At 49.6% G+C, this 13,048-nt stretch overlaps 1 protein-coding gene across 1 annotated transcript in view; it reads right to left on the bottom strand.

The window, feature by feature from the left end:
- RIN3 (Ras and Rab interactor 3) overlaps positions 1–13,048 on the bottom strand; it is a 65,497-nt gene that overhangs the window by 43,590 nt on the left and 8,859 nt on the right. The window contains exons 4-5 of the mRNA XM_049770728.1: positions 12,161–12,374; positions 3,620–3,731 (exon numbers count right to left, since the gene is read on the bottom strand). Of these exons, the coding sequence (XP_049626685.1) occupies positions 3,620–3,731; positions 12,161–12,374 (326 nt within the window). The remainder of the gene's footprint in view (positions 1–3,619; positions 3,732–12,160; positions 12,375–13,048) is intronic.

Below are 13,048 nucleotides of genomic sequence, written 5' to 3'. Positions count from 1 at the left end.
AAACAGTGCCTGTCTCTGGCCAGGGGCTTAATTTCTACTCAGATGGGGGCAGAGCAAACGCTTCTGCCTCTTCATCCCCTTTGCGTCCGGCCTATAGTCGGTGCCTTGCCCATCCCCAATCCAGCCACTGAGAGTCCCAATGAGGTCAAGTGGGACCCACACACTACAAAGTCTTTCTGTCTTGTGTGGGAGGCCAGGAAGCAGTGGGTGGGAGTCCTGGATCCTGCCTGCACCCAGCTCTCACAGGATACTCATTTTTCCTTTCTCCCTCCTTCCCTCCTTCCCTCCTTCCCTCCTTCCCTCCTTCCTTCCTTCCTTCCTTCCTTCCTTCCTTCCTTCCTTCCTTCCTTCCTTCCTTCCTTCCTTCCTTCCTTCCTTCCTTCCTTCCTCCCTCCCTCCCACCCTCCCTCCCTCCCTCCCTGTGCTCATGGTTTACTTCTGGCTCTGCACTCAGCAATCACTCCTGGCAGTGCTTGGGGAACCATATGGGATGCCACGGATTGATCTTGGTTCTGACGCATGCAGGGTAACATCCTCCCCACTGTACTATGGCTCCATCCCAAGACTGGTATTTTCTATCCCACTGGCCTCTGGGACAGCGCTGCCCCTGTCACCTCTCAGAGCCATCATAGAATTCTATGTTCATTCCCATTCCCTTCTCTGTGCCCCAGATAGTGCTCATGGGTGGCAAAGGGAAGATAGTTTTATAAAGTGCTTCTGCAGGGTAGAGGAGACAACGCAAAGGGAGCAGTACAGGCCTTGCATGCATGCAGCTCATCTTCCTTCCTCTTCCTTCCTCTTGATGGCCGCCCACACCTCTGATAATTACCAGCAGTGCCCCCCCCCCACAACCTCTGTGCCCAAGGGAGACTCACTAGTGTTCTGTGTGCCAGGGAATGTGCATAGATGTCTCTGTGGCTGGTGGGGGCTATAACCACAGACTAACGGGCCTGAGCTGGCCATCTCAGGATTTATCAAGAAACTCTCACCACAAGAGCAGAGGTTGAGGTAAGCACAGGGAGGCAGAGAAGTGGCTGAGGTCAGTGTCTTGCAAAGCAAGCCTTAAAGAGCCACCTAGGAGGCTGCTCGCCCACTCAGAGGGATCCCCTTGTCTTCTTCCTTGATCTTAGCTCTGGGTGGGGAACCGCAACTGCAGTTCCCTATCCTGGGTCTTCCCCTTGTTTACTCCTTCCTCGGGCTATCCCCCTCACTGCAACCCCAGCAAGCATAGGGGAAATCAAGAATATCCAGGGTTCCCTCTGCTCATGGAGTCCCCTAAAAATACTGGCTGGGATTTACCCACAATCCGGGTTACTTCAAGTCTTTTTTTTTTTTTTAATCTAACCAATCCTCTAGTCTAGAAGGATTAATAGGAACAATAGAAAAGAGACCATCACCTCTATGTGTCATACCATTCTGGGTGGAGTGGTATTCAGAGCTTACTCCTGGCTCTATGCTTAGGATCACCCCTGAAGGTGTTCTGCGGACTGTATGTGTTGCAGGAGATTGAACCTGAGTAGGCTGTGTGCAAGGCAAACACTTTATTGGCTGTGCTCTCTTTAACCCCTGTTGATTATTTGGGGATCAAACCTAGATCTCACACATGCAACATATGTACTTTATCACCGGACTACACCCCACCTTCTGTTCTAAGTACGATACATTAAACTCCACCACTTCTCCCACTCCCAGCACCCCACAAGAGAGAGATCATTATCACTATAGAGGCCTGGAGAGGTTGAGCCTTATCACCAAGGAAAGAGCAGAGTTGGGATTCAATCCCAGTAGTTTTTGCTCCTTCACTGAGCAAAGAAGGTACCAGAAAGGTACCAGCACCAACAGGTAGAGGCAGAGAAGCAGCTTGGCTGACAAACCCCTCATACGGCTTTGAAAGAATTCATACACTCACCCTTCAGGGCTGACTCAGCCTCCAGCAGTCTTCCCTCCCTGTGCCCTACACATAGGGCATCTCAGAGGTGTCAATCGTCATACAAAACAATGACTCTCCCCCACCCCTCTCTCTTTTGGTTTTTGGGCCACACCCGGTGACGCTCAGGGATTACTCCTGGCTATGCGCTCAGAAGTCGCTCCTGGCTTGGGGGACCAGTGTCAATCGTCATACAAAACAATGACTCTCTCTCTCTCTCTCTCTCTCTCTCTCTCTCTCTCTCTCTCTCTCTCTCTCTCTCTCTCTCTCTCTCTCTCTCTTTTGGTTTTTGGGCCACACCCGGTGACACTCAGGGATTACTCCTGGCTATGTGCTCAGAAGTCGTTCCTGGCTTGGGGGACCATATGGGATGGCGGGGGATCGAACTGCAGTCCGTCCTAGGCTAGCGCTGGCAAGGCAGACACCTTACCTCTAGCACCACCATGCCGGCCCCTGACTGTGTCTCTTAACATGCCCCCTCCCCATGTTTTGTTTCCTCCCCTCCATCAGAAGGGACCCAGATGCTTTCCTTCAGCTTTGCCCAGCATTGATCACATGATAAGACACAAGCTCTCAGAATATTTAATGAAGGTTTTCTTTTTTGTTGTTTTTGCTTTTGGACAACATCCAGAGGCACACAGGGATTATTCCTGGCTCTGTACTCAGAAATTAATCCTGGCAGACTCAGAGGACCATATGGATGCTGGGGGTTGATCCCAGGTAAACTGTGTGCAGGGCAGAAGGCCCTACCCACTATGCTATTGCTTCTGCCCTTAATGAAGATTTTCAACTGTTGATAATGTTCTCTTAGCATTGTTTTGTTGCTTTTGGCCACACCTGGCTGTGTTCAGGCCTTACTCCTGGCTCTGTGCTCAAGGACCATTCCAGATGATGCTCCAAGGACCATAGGCAGTGCTGGGGATCAAAGTGGTATTGGTTGTGAGTAAAGCAAGCGCTGTAACTGTTGTATTGTCTCCACTCATTTAATTATATAGACATCTACTTATTGGATTCAAGTATTTGTCAAACACCTCGTAAATGCATCAGTGTTTACTTTAGCTATTATCTCTCTGTAGTCAATCAAGAAGAAACAGCTCCACAGTCTTATCTCCACCCCATTATCTTGATCCATTAATAACAAAACCCAAGCCAGGGCCTGAAATGTTCTGAAGATTCCTTTAATAGAATTCATTTGGGCCCAGAATACCAACATCATGTGTCAGTACAAACATGTCTTGGATTAGGGACCCCGAAGCCCACATCTATTCTAGGCAGATTTGCACACACCAATCTTTATCTTTCAAAGCACAATAACCCAACAGATTAACCATTATTTCCACTGGACAGATGTAAAAATCGAGGCTCCAAAAGGCCAAGTGACTCCTATTTCAATTCTGACAGGAGCATGTGCTGAGCTGTTGCAAGGCTGCAGGGACCCACAAGCTGTCCTCACCTTTCCCCACTTTCCCCCAGCTTGAGCTACCTATAGGAAACTTTGCTGCAGCCACAAGGAGGCAGAACAGAAACTCAGTGAGAGACAGACACACTTGGGCCTGAAGCAAAGCCCGCCAAGATCTGCCTCTGCTTGACCCGCCTCTGCCTGACGCGTGTCTGAGGCTACCGGGTGCAACCTCACCACTGCAGCCACACCACTGCCGGGTTAGGAGACCTGGACAGGAAGGGTGTACTTACTTGATCTTTCTTCTTTGATGGTGTATTCAAGCACATCGGAAGTGTCCTCAGGGAGGCCAGGGAAGTGGACACAGAGCAACTTCTGGCCACTCTCTTGACGTACCAGGAAGGCCTGGAAAGGGAAGAAGAGGGTTGGGAGCCCTGTGAGTCTGTAACTTGCACATGGGTGTCAAGAACCACAGGGAGATGGGCGTTATCAGAAGGTTCCAGAAACTGCTGGGACAGGCAGAGAGAACTGGGGCTTCATCCCAAGGGACATGTGTCCTCCTACACATGTCCCCTGACTCCTTGGGTTTCCATTTGTCATTTCCCTGTGGGGGAGGGTAATTCAATAACTCAGTCAAGACCAAGGAGTTTGGAGGCTGAAATGCAGACTCTTGGGTACGTATCATCCACCCACCCCCTAGTCCCCCAATCTTGTTTTGGGAGAGGGGCAGAGTCAGTCTACATGTGCTCACTCTGGGGGAATAAACATTCACAGATAGTCATCAATTCACACCTTCCCACCCCACAGAAATAAAAATAGAACATTGCACAGAGCTTTCTCTGTACCAAGAAATGGTCTGTGTATGGAAGAAACAGAGGTACTGGCAGAGCTAACTGAACTCCACCTTCAGGCTGGACCCAGGGTCCAGGGAAATGCCTTTGTAGGTGTAAAGTCCCTTTTGTAAGCCTGGCTTGGTCACGCCTCAGGGTTGCAAGGAACAGGGGTTCAGCCCTGGAGCCTGGGGTCTATGCTTGGATCCACAGTACTCCAAGAACTGTTCATAAACAAGTACTGCCAGGTAAAGCATTTCCTTCTCTTGAAGCCTCCTGGAGCCAAGAAAATTCCATCTCTGGGCCCGGGACAATTTTGTTCTTCCCTCTCCCCTGCATCTCCCCAGGTCTCAGCCCAATGGCATTTGTGGGCTTTAGGGCTCTGTGACTCATGCCCTCTGCTGTCACCTCATTGGCAGTCCCTGCCAAGGCTCTGGGAATCGGGATCAGGGGTTTCCTATCACAAATAGTGATTTAAAATTCTTTTCAGGAGCCAGAGAGATAGCACAGTAGTGTTTGCCTTGCAAGCTGCTGATCCAGGACCTAAGGTGGTTGGTTCGAATCCCAGCGTTCCATATGGTTTCCTGTGCCTGCCAGGAGCTATTTCTGAGCAGATAGCCAGGAGTAACCCAAAAACCAAGAAAAAAAATTCTTTTCATAGGATCAGGGTGATAGCACAACAGTAGGGCCTTTGCCTTGCATGCAGCCAACCTGGGACTGACTCGGGCTCAATCTTCAGCATCCATTATGGTTTTCTGGGTCTGACAGGAGTGATTTCTGAGTGCAAAGTCAGGAGTAACCCCTGAGCATCGCTGAAAGGGGTCAAATCCCCACTCCTCCCAAAAATATTCCTTTCATGTTACTCCTTTCTACCCACCTCACCCCAGCTCATCCTTTCTTCCAGGGAACCTTCTGAAATCTTCCCAGATTCCTGGGACAGCTTCCTTGGGGAAGGAGAAGGGAAGTCACCCCTCTTTCCTGAAAATTGTCAGCCTAGCCCCAGGCTTGAAATACCCCCTTCTCTGTGCCCATGTGGCTGAGGGCTGGGGGTTGCAGCACAGCTGGGACATCAGTGAGTGAGTGACCCCAGATGGGAGGCTCCCAGTCGGGGCCATTGTTCAGGGTTATGTTTGTTCCAATAACCTGCTGTGTTCTAACAGCTGTTCTTCCCATGATATTACAATGGGAAGGAAAACAACATGGTCATGTTATTATTACCAACCAAAGGCAGTTATAACACATCCGGTCTCCCTGCTCTGCCCACAGCCACTTCAACAACACATTCTCATTTTTTTGTTTGTTTTTGTTTTTGTGGCACACCCAGTAGTGCTCAGAGTGTTCTCCTGCCTCTGGTGTGCTCCTGACTCTGGGCTTAGGAATTACTCCTGATGGTGTTCAGGGGACCATATGGGGTGTTGGAGATCAAACCAGGGTCAGCTGCGTGCAAGGCAAACACCCTCCCCACTGTGCTATCATCTGGCTCCTCCATGTTCTCATTCTATTATCTGATTATGCTATAGAGGTGATGTGGACTGGGAGGTAGTATAGGGATAAGACACTTGCCTGCATGCTGTTGACCAGGGTTCAATCCTTGGCACTCCTATGGTCCCCCAACCAATCCCTGGAGTGATCCCTGATCAAGGGAACCAGGAATAAATTCTAAGTACCATCAGGTATGACCCCCAAATCAACCTAAAATGAAAAGCTACATAAAGGGTATTATTATTATTCCCATTTTGTTGGTGTTCTGTTTTGTTTTGTTTTGCATACACCTAGAGGTTTTAAGGACTCCTTCTTGCAGTGCTTGTAGGGTTCTCAAGGAACCATGCTGGCTGTAGGGACAGAATCCCAAGACTTTATGCAAAGCATGACTCATCCTGTTGAGCTCTCTTTGTCACCCCTGTCCCTGTCCTGTTATCCCCACTTTGTGGATGAGGAAGGCAAGGGAATACTGGAGCTGGGATCTGTGCTCAGGTCCTTTGCCTAATCCATAGTCATGCCAGTGCATGCCAAGAGGCCCAAAGGGCAGGTTCCTTACATCCGGCTATACTTGCTCTGAACCTGTGGGTGACTGGGAGTAATTACACCAATAACCCACTTGTTCCTGGCTTGAAGGGGGACTAATTGAGCCTTGTCTCCTGGGGTAGGACTGGGAGGAGTGTACAGGAGAACCCAAGGGTCAGAGCAGCTTCCAGGCAGGAATGCCATTAGGAGGGATGCAGCTGGGAAGGTGTCCTCAGCCAACAGGAATGTAGAGGGCTTGGCAAACCTCCTGGTTTTTGGCTGAGGTCCCCAATCTGGCTTCTACCCCCCACCCCCTCCGGTTGTCCAGGTGTCATTGTCACCATCATTGGTGACTGTATCTGAGCCTAAGGAGCCCCAGAGAAGGTGCTTTGCTCGTCATCTGAGGGAGGCCAAAGCCCTACCAAGGGAGCCACTTTCTGCTGCCAGATGGGTGAGAGCAGCACTGCAGGGTGTGTGTGTGTGTGGGGGATGTGTGTGAATTTGTGTGTGCATGTATGGGTGTTTGTGCAGCTGCATGTGAGTGTATATGTGTGTGTGCGTGTACAAGTATATGGGGGTTGTGTATCTGTGCACATATGAGTGTGTGTGTGTACATGTATTGGTGTGCATGCATGTATCAGTGTATATGAGTGTGGCATCACGAAAAATATGTACAATGGTCTTTGTCTCCAACTCCTGACACAAAGTGTCTCAAAGCCTGATAATTCCTGAGTAACAAGTGTCCTTTGTTAACCCTCATGTACCCTGACCTCCTGGCCCCAGCCAGTGACGGGGGCTGGAGTGTGGGCATCATGCCAGGGTGGTCTGTCTGCAAAAAGTGCTTCTTCTGCCCATCTGGGACCAGGTGTCCAGACCACTTGTCCAGAAACACGGGCACAGGCAAGAGCTGCCCAGCTCCACCCTGAGTGAGTCGTCTCATGAAAAGGCATGGTCTCCAAACTGTGGCCAATGCACACAGGAGTACATGGTTTTCTCAAAAAAATAAGAGAGAGAGAAAGAGAGAGAGAGCTGCTATAACAGTCCCTGCTAATCTCTTTCTTCCCTAGCCCGTCACTTTCTCTAGATTTCTCCATTCTGCAGAGACACAGGCCTAAACTATGTGTTTCCATTCCACAGGGAGAAGAGGTACACAGGAAGAGGCTGGCCCTGACTCAGTTTCCTGAACCCAGGAGTGCCAGCTGCTGCCCTTGGCTTTGCTCTTGACTTTTGGCTCCCTAAGCAACCAGGCTGGAGACCTGAGTCTCTGTGTTCCCCTCTGGAAATGAGTAAACAACCCCTCTGGGAGCTCCTCCCCGGACCTGGGCTTCAGCCCCTGACTGCACTTCCTGTGACCAAGAGAGAATTTCCCTGCAGGTTATGGCTGTGCTGGCAGCTGCAAGGACTTCTGGTTCTCATCTGAAGCCTCTGGTTCTGATACTGTTCCTTGGAAGAGGGAGAAGAGGTACAGGAGGAGGGGGCTGTGGGCAAGGTGGGGCAAGGAGAGGTTAACACCAGACTGAAAAAAGCAGGCTTATTTCCTACATGGTGTCTGTGCTGTCTGCTTTGTGGACCATATGGGATGCTGAGGATTGAATCTGGGTTGTTGCATGCAAGACAAATGCCCTACCACTATGTTATCACTCTGACCCAACTCTGATGCCCAGCATTGCATGGTATCCAAGCACTGCCAGGAGCGACCCCTGAGCACAGAGTTGGGAGTAGCCTCTGAGCACTGCTCAATATGCTTGGGAAACATAGAATCCTGAGAATTGTGACTTCTGCTGGGGGGCGATCAATACCAAGGGGAAGATGAGCAGTGTCTTTAGGACAGATGACTTGCTTTTGTGGTTTTAGCTTGGGGGCCACACACAACAACGTTTATTGCTTAATTCCAGGTCTGTGCTCAGGGGTCACTCCTGGCAGGGCTGTGGGACTATATGTGATGTTGGGGATTGAACCTGAGTTACCCGTATGCAGGGTAAGCGCCTCACCTCTGTACTGTCTCTCCATCCCATCTTCTAGGGCAGTGATGACTAATATTTTTGAGCCCTCGTGCCCAAACTGCTGCACAAAACCAAAGAATTTCCTCAAAAGTGCCAGCACATCAATTAAACCTTAATAACAAGATTTTAGTATCTAAAACTATGCGGCACACGCTGCATATCTTAATTGTGGACCTTCCTGCGTGCCAGCTGCAAAGCCTTCGCGTGCCACCACTTGCACGTGTGCCGCAAGTTCGCCATCATGGTTCTAGGGTATCTGGATCTTTGACAGTCTTGGAAAGAGAGCAGGTCTCTGTACTCTTCCTCCCCCAGGCCCATAACCCAAGCCCATAACCATCAGAGGTCCAGTTCTAAAGAAGAACGGGGATCCATAGAGGGATGGTCTACAAAATATGTGACAAGTTCTCAGCACAGCCATGGTCAAGGGAAGAAGATTAGTGGTCAGGGTCCAAGGAAGAAGCTCAGTGGTCAGGACCAGGGAAGAAGCTCAGTAGTTGGAGACCAAGGAAGAAGCTCAGTGGGCCAGGTTAAAAGCTCAGTAGTCAGGACCATACACTGCAGAATATACTGTATTTGGCTCCTGCAACCAAAAAACCCAAAACACCAATCACCCCCACCCACAGAACACCTGCCAAGGTAATCCAAAGCAAGAAATGGTCACAGCTGAGGGGATCTCTGGGCAGGATCTCAAAGACAGAAAAAGAACATGAAAATAAAGAAAACGGGAGGGGACCATGGCTTCAGTAATGAATTATAGCAATATTGGCTCTTCTCTGGCGATTGGCCTTTCCTAATGCTACACGCTGGTGAGAAACTGGGGAGATTCTCCAGGAACACTCTGTCCTGTCTCCGCAACTTTCTTATTCCTGGAAAATGATTCTAGAATTATAAAGCAAAAAACCTGTTTGGGGAGGAATGATTGTTTTGGTTTTGGAGACAGACAAAGGAGAAATGGCTGGTGCTTTATCGGAGAAGCAGGCTGCAAGAAGCAGAGGACACAGTCAAGGTCACAGCTATTTGGGGCAAAGAGGCCACATCCCAGTTTTCTGCAGACTGTTGCTGGCGTGCTGGTACTCCAAAACTCCCCCAAAAGCCTGTAGGTTCTGTTCTTTCAATAAGTGAGTTAACTTCTTTGGCTTTTGTTCCCTTCTTTGTTTGGGAACCAACAAGGCAGAAAACAGCTGCAAGAATCGATACAGTGTTGGGATATTTAGGACTGAAACTCAACTAACAACTTTATATTTGTTTTCAGGCCAAACCTGGTGGCACTCAGGGATTAGTCCTGGCTCTGCATTCAGGAATCACTCCTGATGGGCGTAGGGGATTACATAGGATGCTGGAGATCGAACTTGGGTCAGCCGCATGCAAGGCAATACTCTATCTGTTGCTATATCACTCCTGCTCCCAACAACTTAGTGACTGATTATTTCACAGTGATTTAATGAAAAAATAATGAATTCATTTTTAAAAAGGAATCAAAATGATCAAGAGCAAAGAGCACCTTTAGGGGAATGCTGGGGAATCTTTTCATCAGATTCAAGCCTGTGTTTGCTGGAAATACAGACACTTAGGGAAGGAGTGGGGTGAGAGGGCAGAAAGGACCCCAGGAGAGGTGCCCATGTGCTGAAGCCACTGTCCTCCCCAGGCAGTGGTGGGTGGCAGAGCTGCCTCCTCAGTACAGTCAATTTGGAGCAGACCCTACGTGTGGAACTTGAGCACTATTTCAGGCTCAGCAGGGGACTTTCTATTCTCTAGTCCAGCTCCTGATGTACAGAAGCAGTGCTAGTACCCCTTACCCAGGTGAGGAGCCTCTGGGCTCCTGTGGCAACTGAGGCTGGGATGAGTCCAGAGCATGTTCACCTGGAGCACCCAGACCAAAGGTGAGCCTGCATGTGTCTGTGTCTCTGCCTAACTTGGCTCAGGTCCCTGCAGCCAACTCAATCTATGCCAACATCACTAGGTAGTGAAGGGCATGACCCTGTGACCCCACGACCGCCGTGGTTAGCTCCAACTTCTCCAGCCACACTCCCTCCCATCCCACTCTCCAACATACCTTTTCAGCTCCCTTACCCCAACCCTGCTCATCTATTCCACAAGGTCCAGTGCATCACCAGCCTCCTTCAGGAAGTCTGAACAGATGACCTCAGAGCAGGGCAGATTCCTTGAACCACCTGCCTGGCTGGTCCTTTTGACAATTCAGGGCTCCAGCACCCCTTGAGCTAAAGTCGCTTTACAAAAGTGTCATGTTCCAGGAAATCCCTTCATCCCTAACCACATTCCAGCCCAGAGTGGTGCCAGTCCAGGAAGCTGCTCACACTAGGATGTTGGGGTTCAGAATCAATCTCTCATAAGAGGAAGCAGAACTCTTTGGATCAATGAGTCCTTGGGGCAATGACTGGTTCCAGGGCACCCTCTCTGGCCACAATTAGGCCGTCTCCATCGCTGGGTCAGGTACTTGTACCTGTTCTTGGAGAAAGCCACTTAGCCTCTTGCTCCCTCATCTGTGAAATGGGCACAAAGGTCACTCTCCAAGAGTCCCTTGACACAAAGCTACACTGACTCCACATACATCGCTCCAGAACGTGGTAAGGACTGAATACAGGAGAGCATCCATCACACACACACATGGCTCTTGGGAAGTAGGGAAGTAGGTGGATGATGACAGGGTGTGATAGAAAGGCTGGAGGATTGCCACTGATCAGTCTGGGACTTTATTTCAGGGTGATCAAATATGCAACTGGACAGAGGTGGCAGGCAGGCACTACATCATGAACATAGCTCACTGGGTATCTAACTTAGCTGCATATTGTTGTGGTTGTAATAGTGCCTGGGTGGGAGATCAGAGCCACACCCAGGGGTGTTCAGGGACTCAGCAGGCGCAAGGATCAAACTTGAGGTTTTACACAGGCAAGGCATGTATGTGCTTTACTACAGAGCGGTTTGCTCAGCCTGCGTCTGTTTGTTGTTGTTGTTGTTTTAGCATCCTTTTAATTAAATTAATCAATGTTTTCATTGAACCACTGTGAGATGCACAATTAGAAAACTGTTGGGGATTGAGTATCAGTCATACAATGCTCCAACTCCCATGCCTTCGTTTGCTATTTTTCAAGCTGTTCTTGATGGGCCCCAGGTTGACCCTGTCATCTATGTGCTGGTGGCTCTGAGATACTGTCTGAATCTCAGGAACACTGCTTAGCTCCTTCGGCAATACAGATGCCTCACCACAATGGGCATTTTCAAATGGCTCATTTAGAGGCCTGACTTAGTGCAGGGCTTACAGTGTTTGCCTTGTATATGGCTAACCCTGGTTTAATCTCTGCACTCTATGCTGCCCTGAGCATTGCCGGATATTTCCCTGGAGTCCCTCTGAGCACTACAGATGTGGCCCTGGTGTTCTCCAGCACTGCAGAGTCCAGACAGCCCTGAATTACATGCCCAGTTGGCCAAGAATCACCAGGAGTGCCCCCCCTCCGGCCACCTGAAAGGCCCCCAAATAAGTAAACAACAGAAAGAACTTAGGGCAGCAGGTTGGGTGACACAGATCTTTATAAGACACTCTGCTCTTTATTTGTATGTTTCTGGCCTGCCTGATCTGTTTCTTTATAAGAAACTCATGTATCACTTTCATTTTTTTTTTCAAGAGAAATATGGGGTATGGGAGGCTTCTGATTCACCTCTTATCTCTGTACCCCCAGTATGTCGAATCTTCCAACTCCAATGTTCATCAAAGCCCCCTCCCAGGGAAGAAAGGGAGTTTGCTAATGGAACTCAGCTGAGCCCAAACCCTTGTTTTCCTCACAAAATTCCTTCCTTTCGTTTGGGTAATTTGTGGCATTTATGATTTCTCAGGAGCTCTGGTTCAAAGCCAATGTTGCCCCTTAGGTATCAGGCACGGCGCCAGTGCCCTGTTCAAACAATCTGCCCCAGAGGACAAGTCCACAGCACCTGGCAGGAAAGCAAGTGGGCAGTGCCTGCCCTGGAAGCAACTCAGACTCACCCCAGGACCTTCCTTGCGCAGGATTCTGGTGGTCTCAGCCTGGCCAAGACTCAGCTGCTGCCACACTGGCCATGTCTTCACCAGCTTGTCCAGGATGCTGAGACCCTGGTGAGGAAGGCAGTTTCTTGGGGCAAACAGTAGAGGTGGCTGCATACCTTCCTCCTCCTCTTCCTCCTCTTCTTCACCTTCTTCCTTGCCAACATCTGGAAGAGGACTGAGAATAGAATCAAGTGTTAGCCAGGAAAGGGCTTGGTGACCCATGATTCCATTTGATCAGTCTGATTTATTTAGCATCTCTGTAGCCATTGGTCCTTTGGGAAATGAAAAGGGGAAGAAACCAACCTTCCCCTAAGGTTCTGAGGTGGGGGAGAGCCCAGTTTGGAAGTGAAGAGTTGCAGCCCCAGAGAGGAATCAGTGGAAGGAGGCACCGTGGACCAGCAGAGCTGGTTCTGACGTGGGAGCTTTTGAGCCCAGTTTTAAAGGAAATTTGTTTCATTTTTGGGTCACACCGGGTGGCACTTAGGTGGTTACTCTTGTCTCTGTGCTCAGAAATCACTCCTGGCAGGCTCAGGGGACCATATGTGACGTTGAGGATTGAACCTGTGTCAGCCACATGCAAGGCAAAGCCTTCCCCACTGTGGTATTGCTCTAGGTCCTGGGATTTTTTATTTTTAATCAGACATATCCTTTGGTGAATGGGGCATCACATCCAGTTATGCTCAGGGTTTACTTCTGACTCTGCACTTGAGGATCATTCCTAAATGGCTCGAAGGACACCATGGGGTGTTAGGGATGGAGCCCAGGTCCATCTTGCATGTCAATGACCCTACCTGCTGTACTGTCACCCCAGCTTCTCTGACCACATTTTTTTTTTAGGTTATGAAGGAA

The sequence above is a fragment of the Suncus etruscus genome, chromosome 3, assembly GCF_024139225.1.
Source record: "Suncus etruscus isolate mSunEtr1 chromosome 3, mSunEtr1.pri.cur, whole genome shotgun sequence".
NCBI classification, from domain to species: domain Eukaryota; kingdom Metazoa; phylum Chordata; class Mammalia; order Eulipotyphla; family Soricidae; genus Suncus; species Suncus etruscus.
Note: the sequence above shows the minus strand (reverse complement) of the source record. Positions and strands in the feature narration are given on the sequence as shown.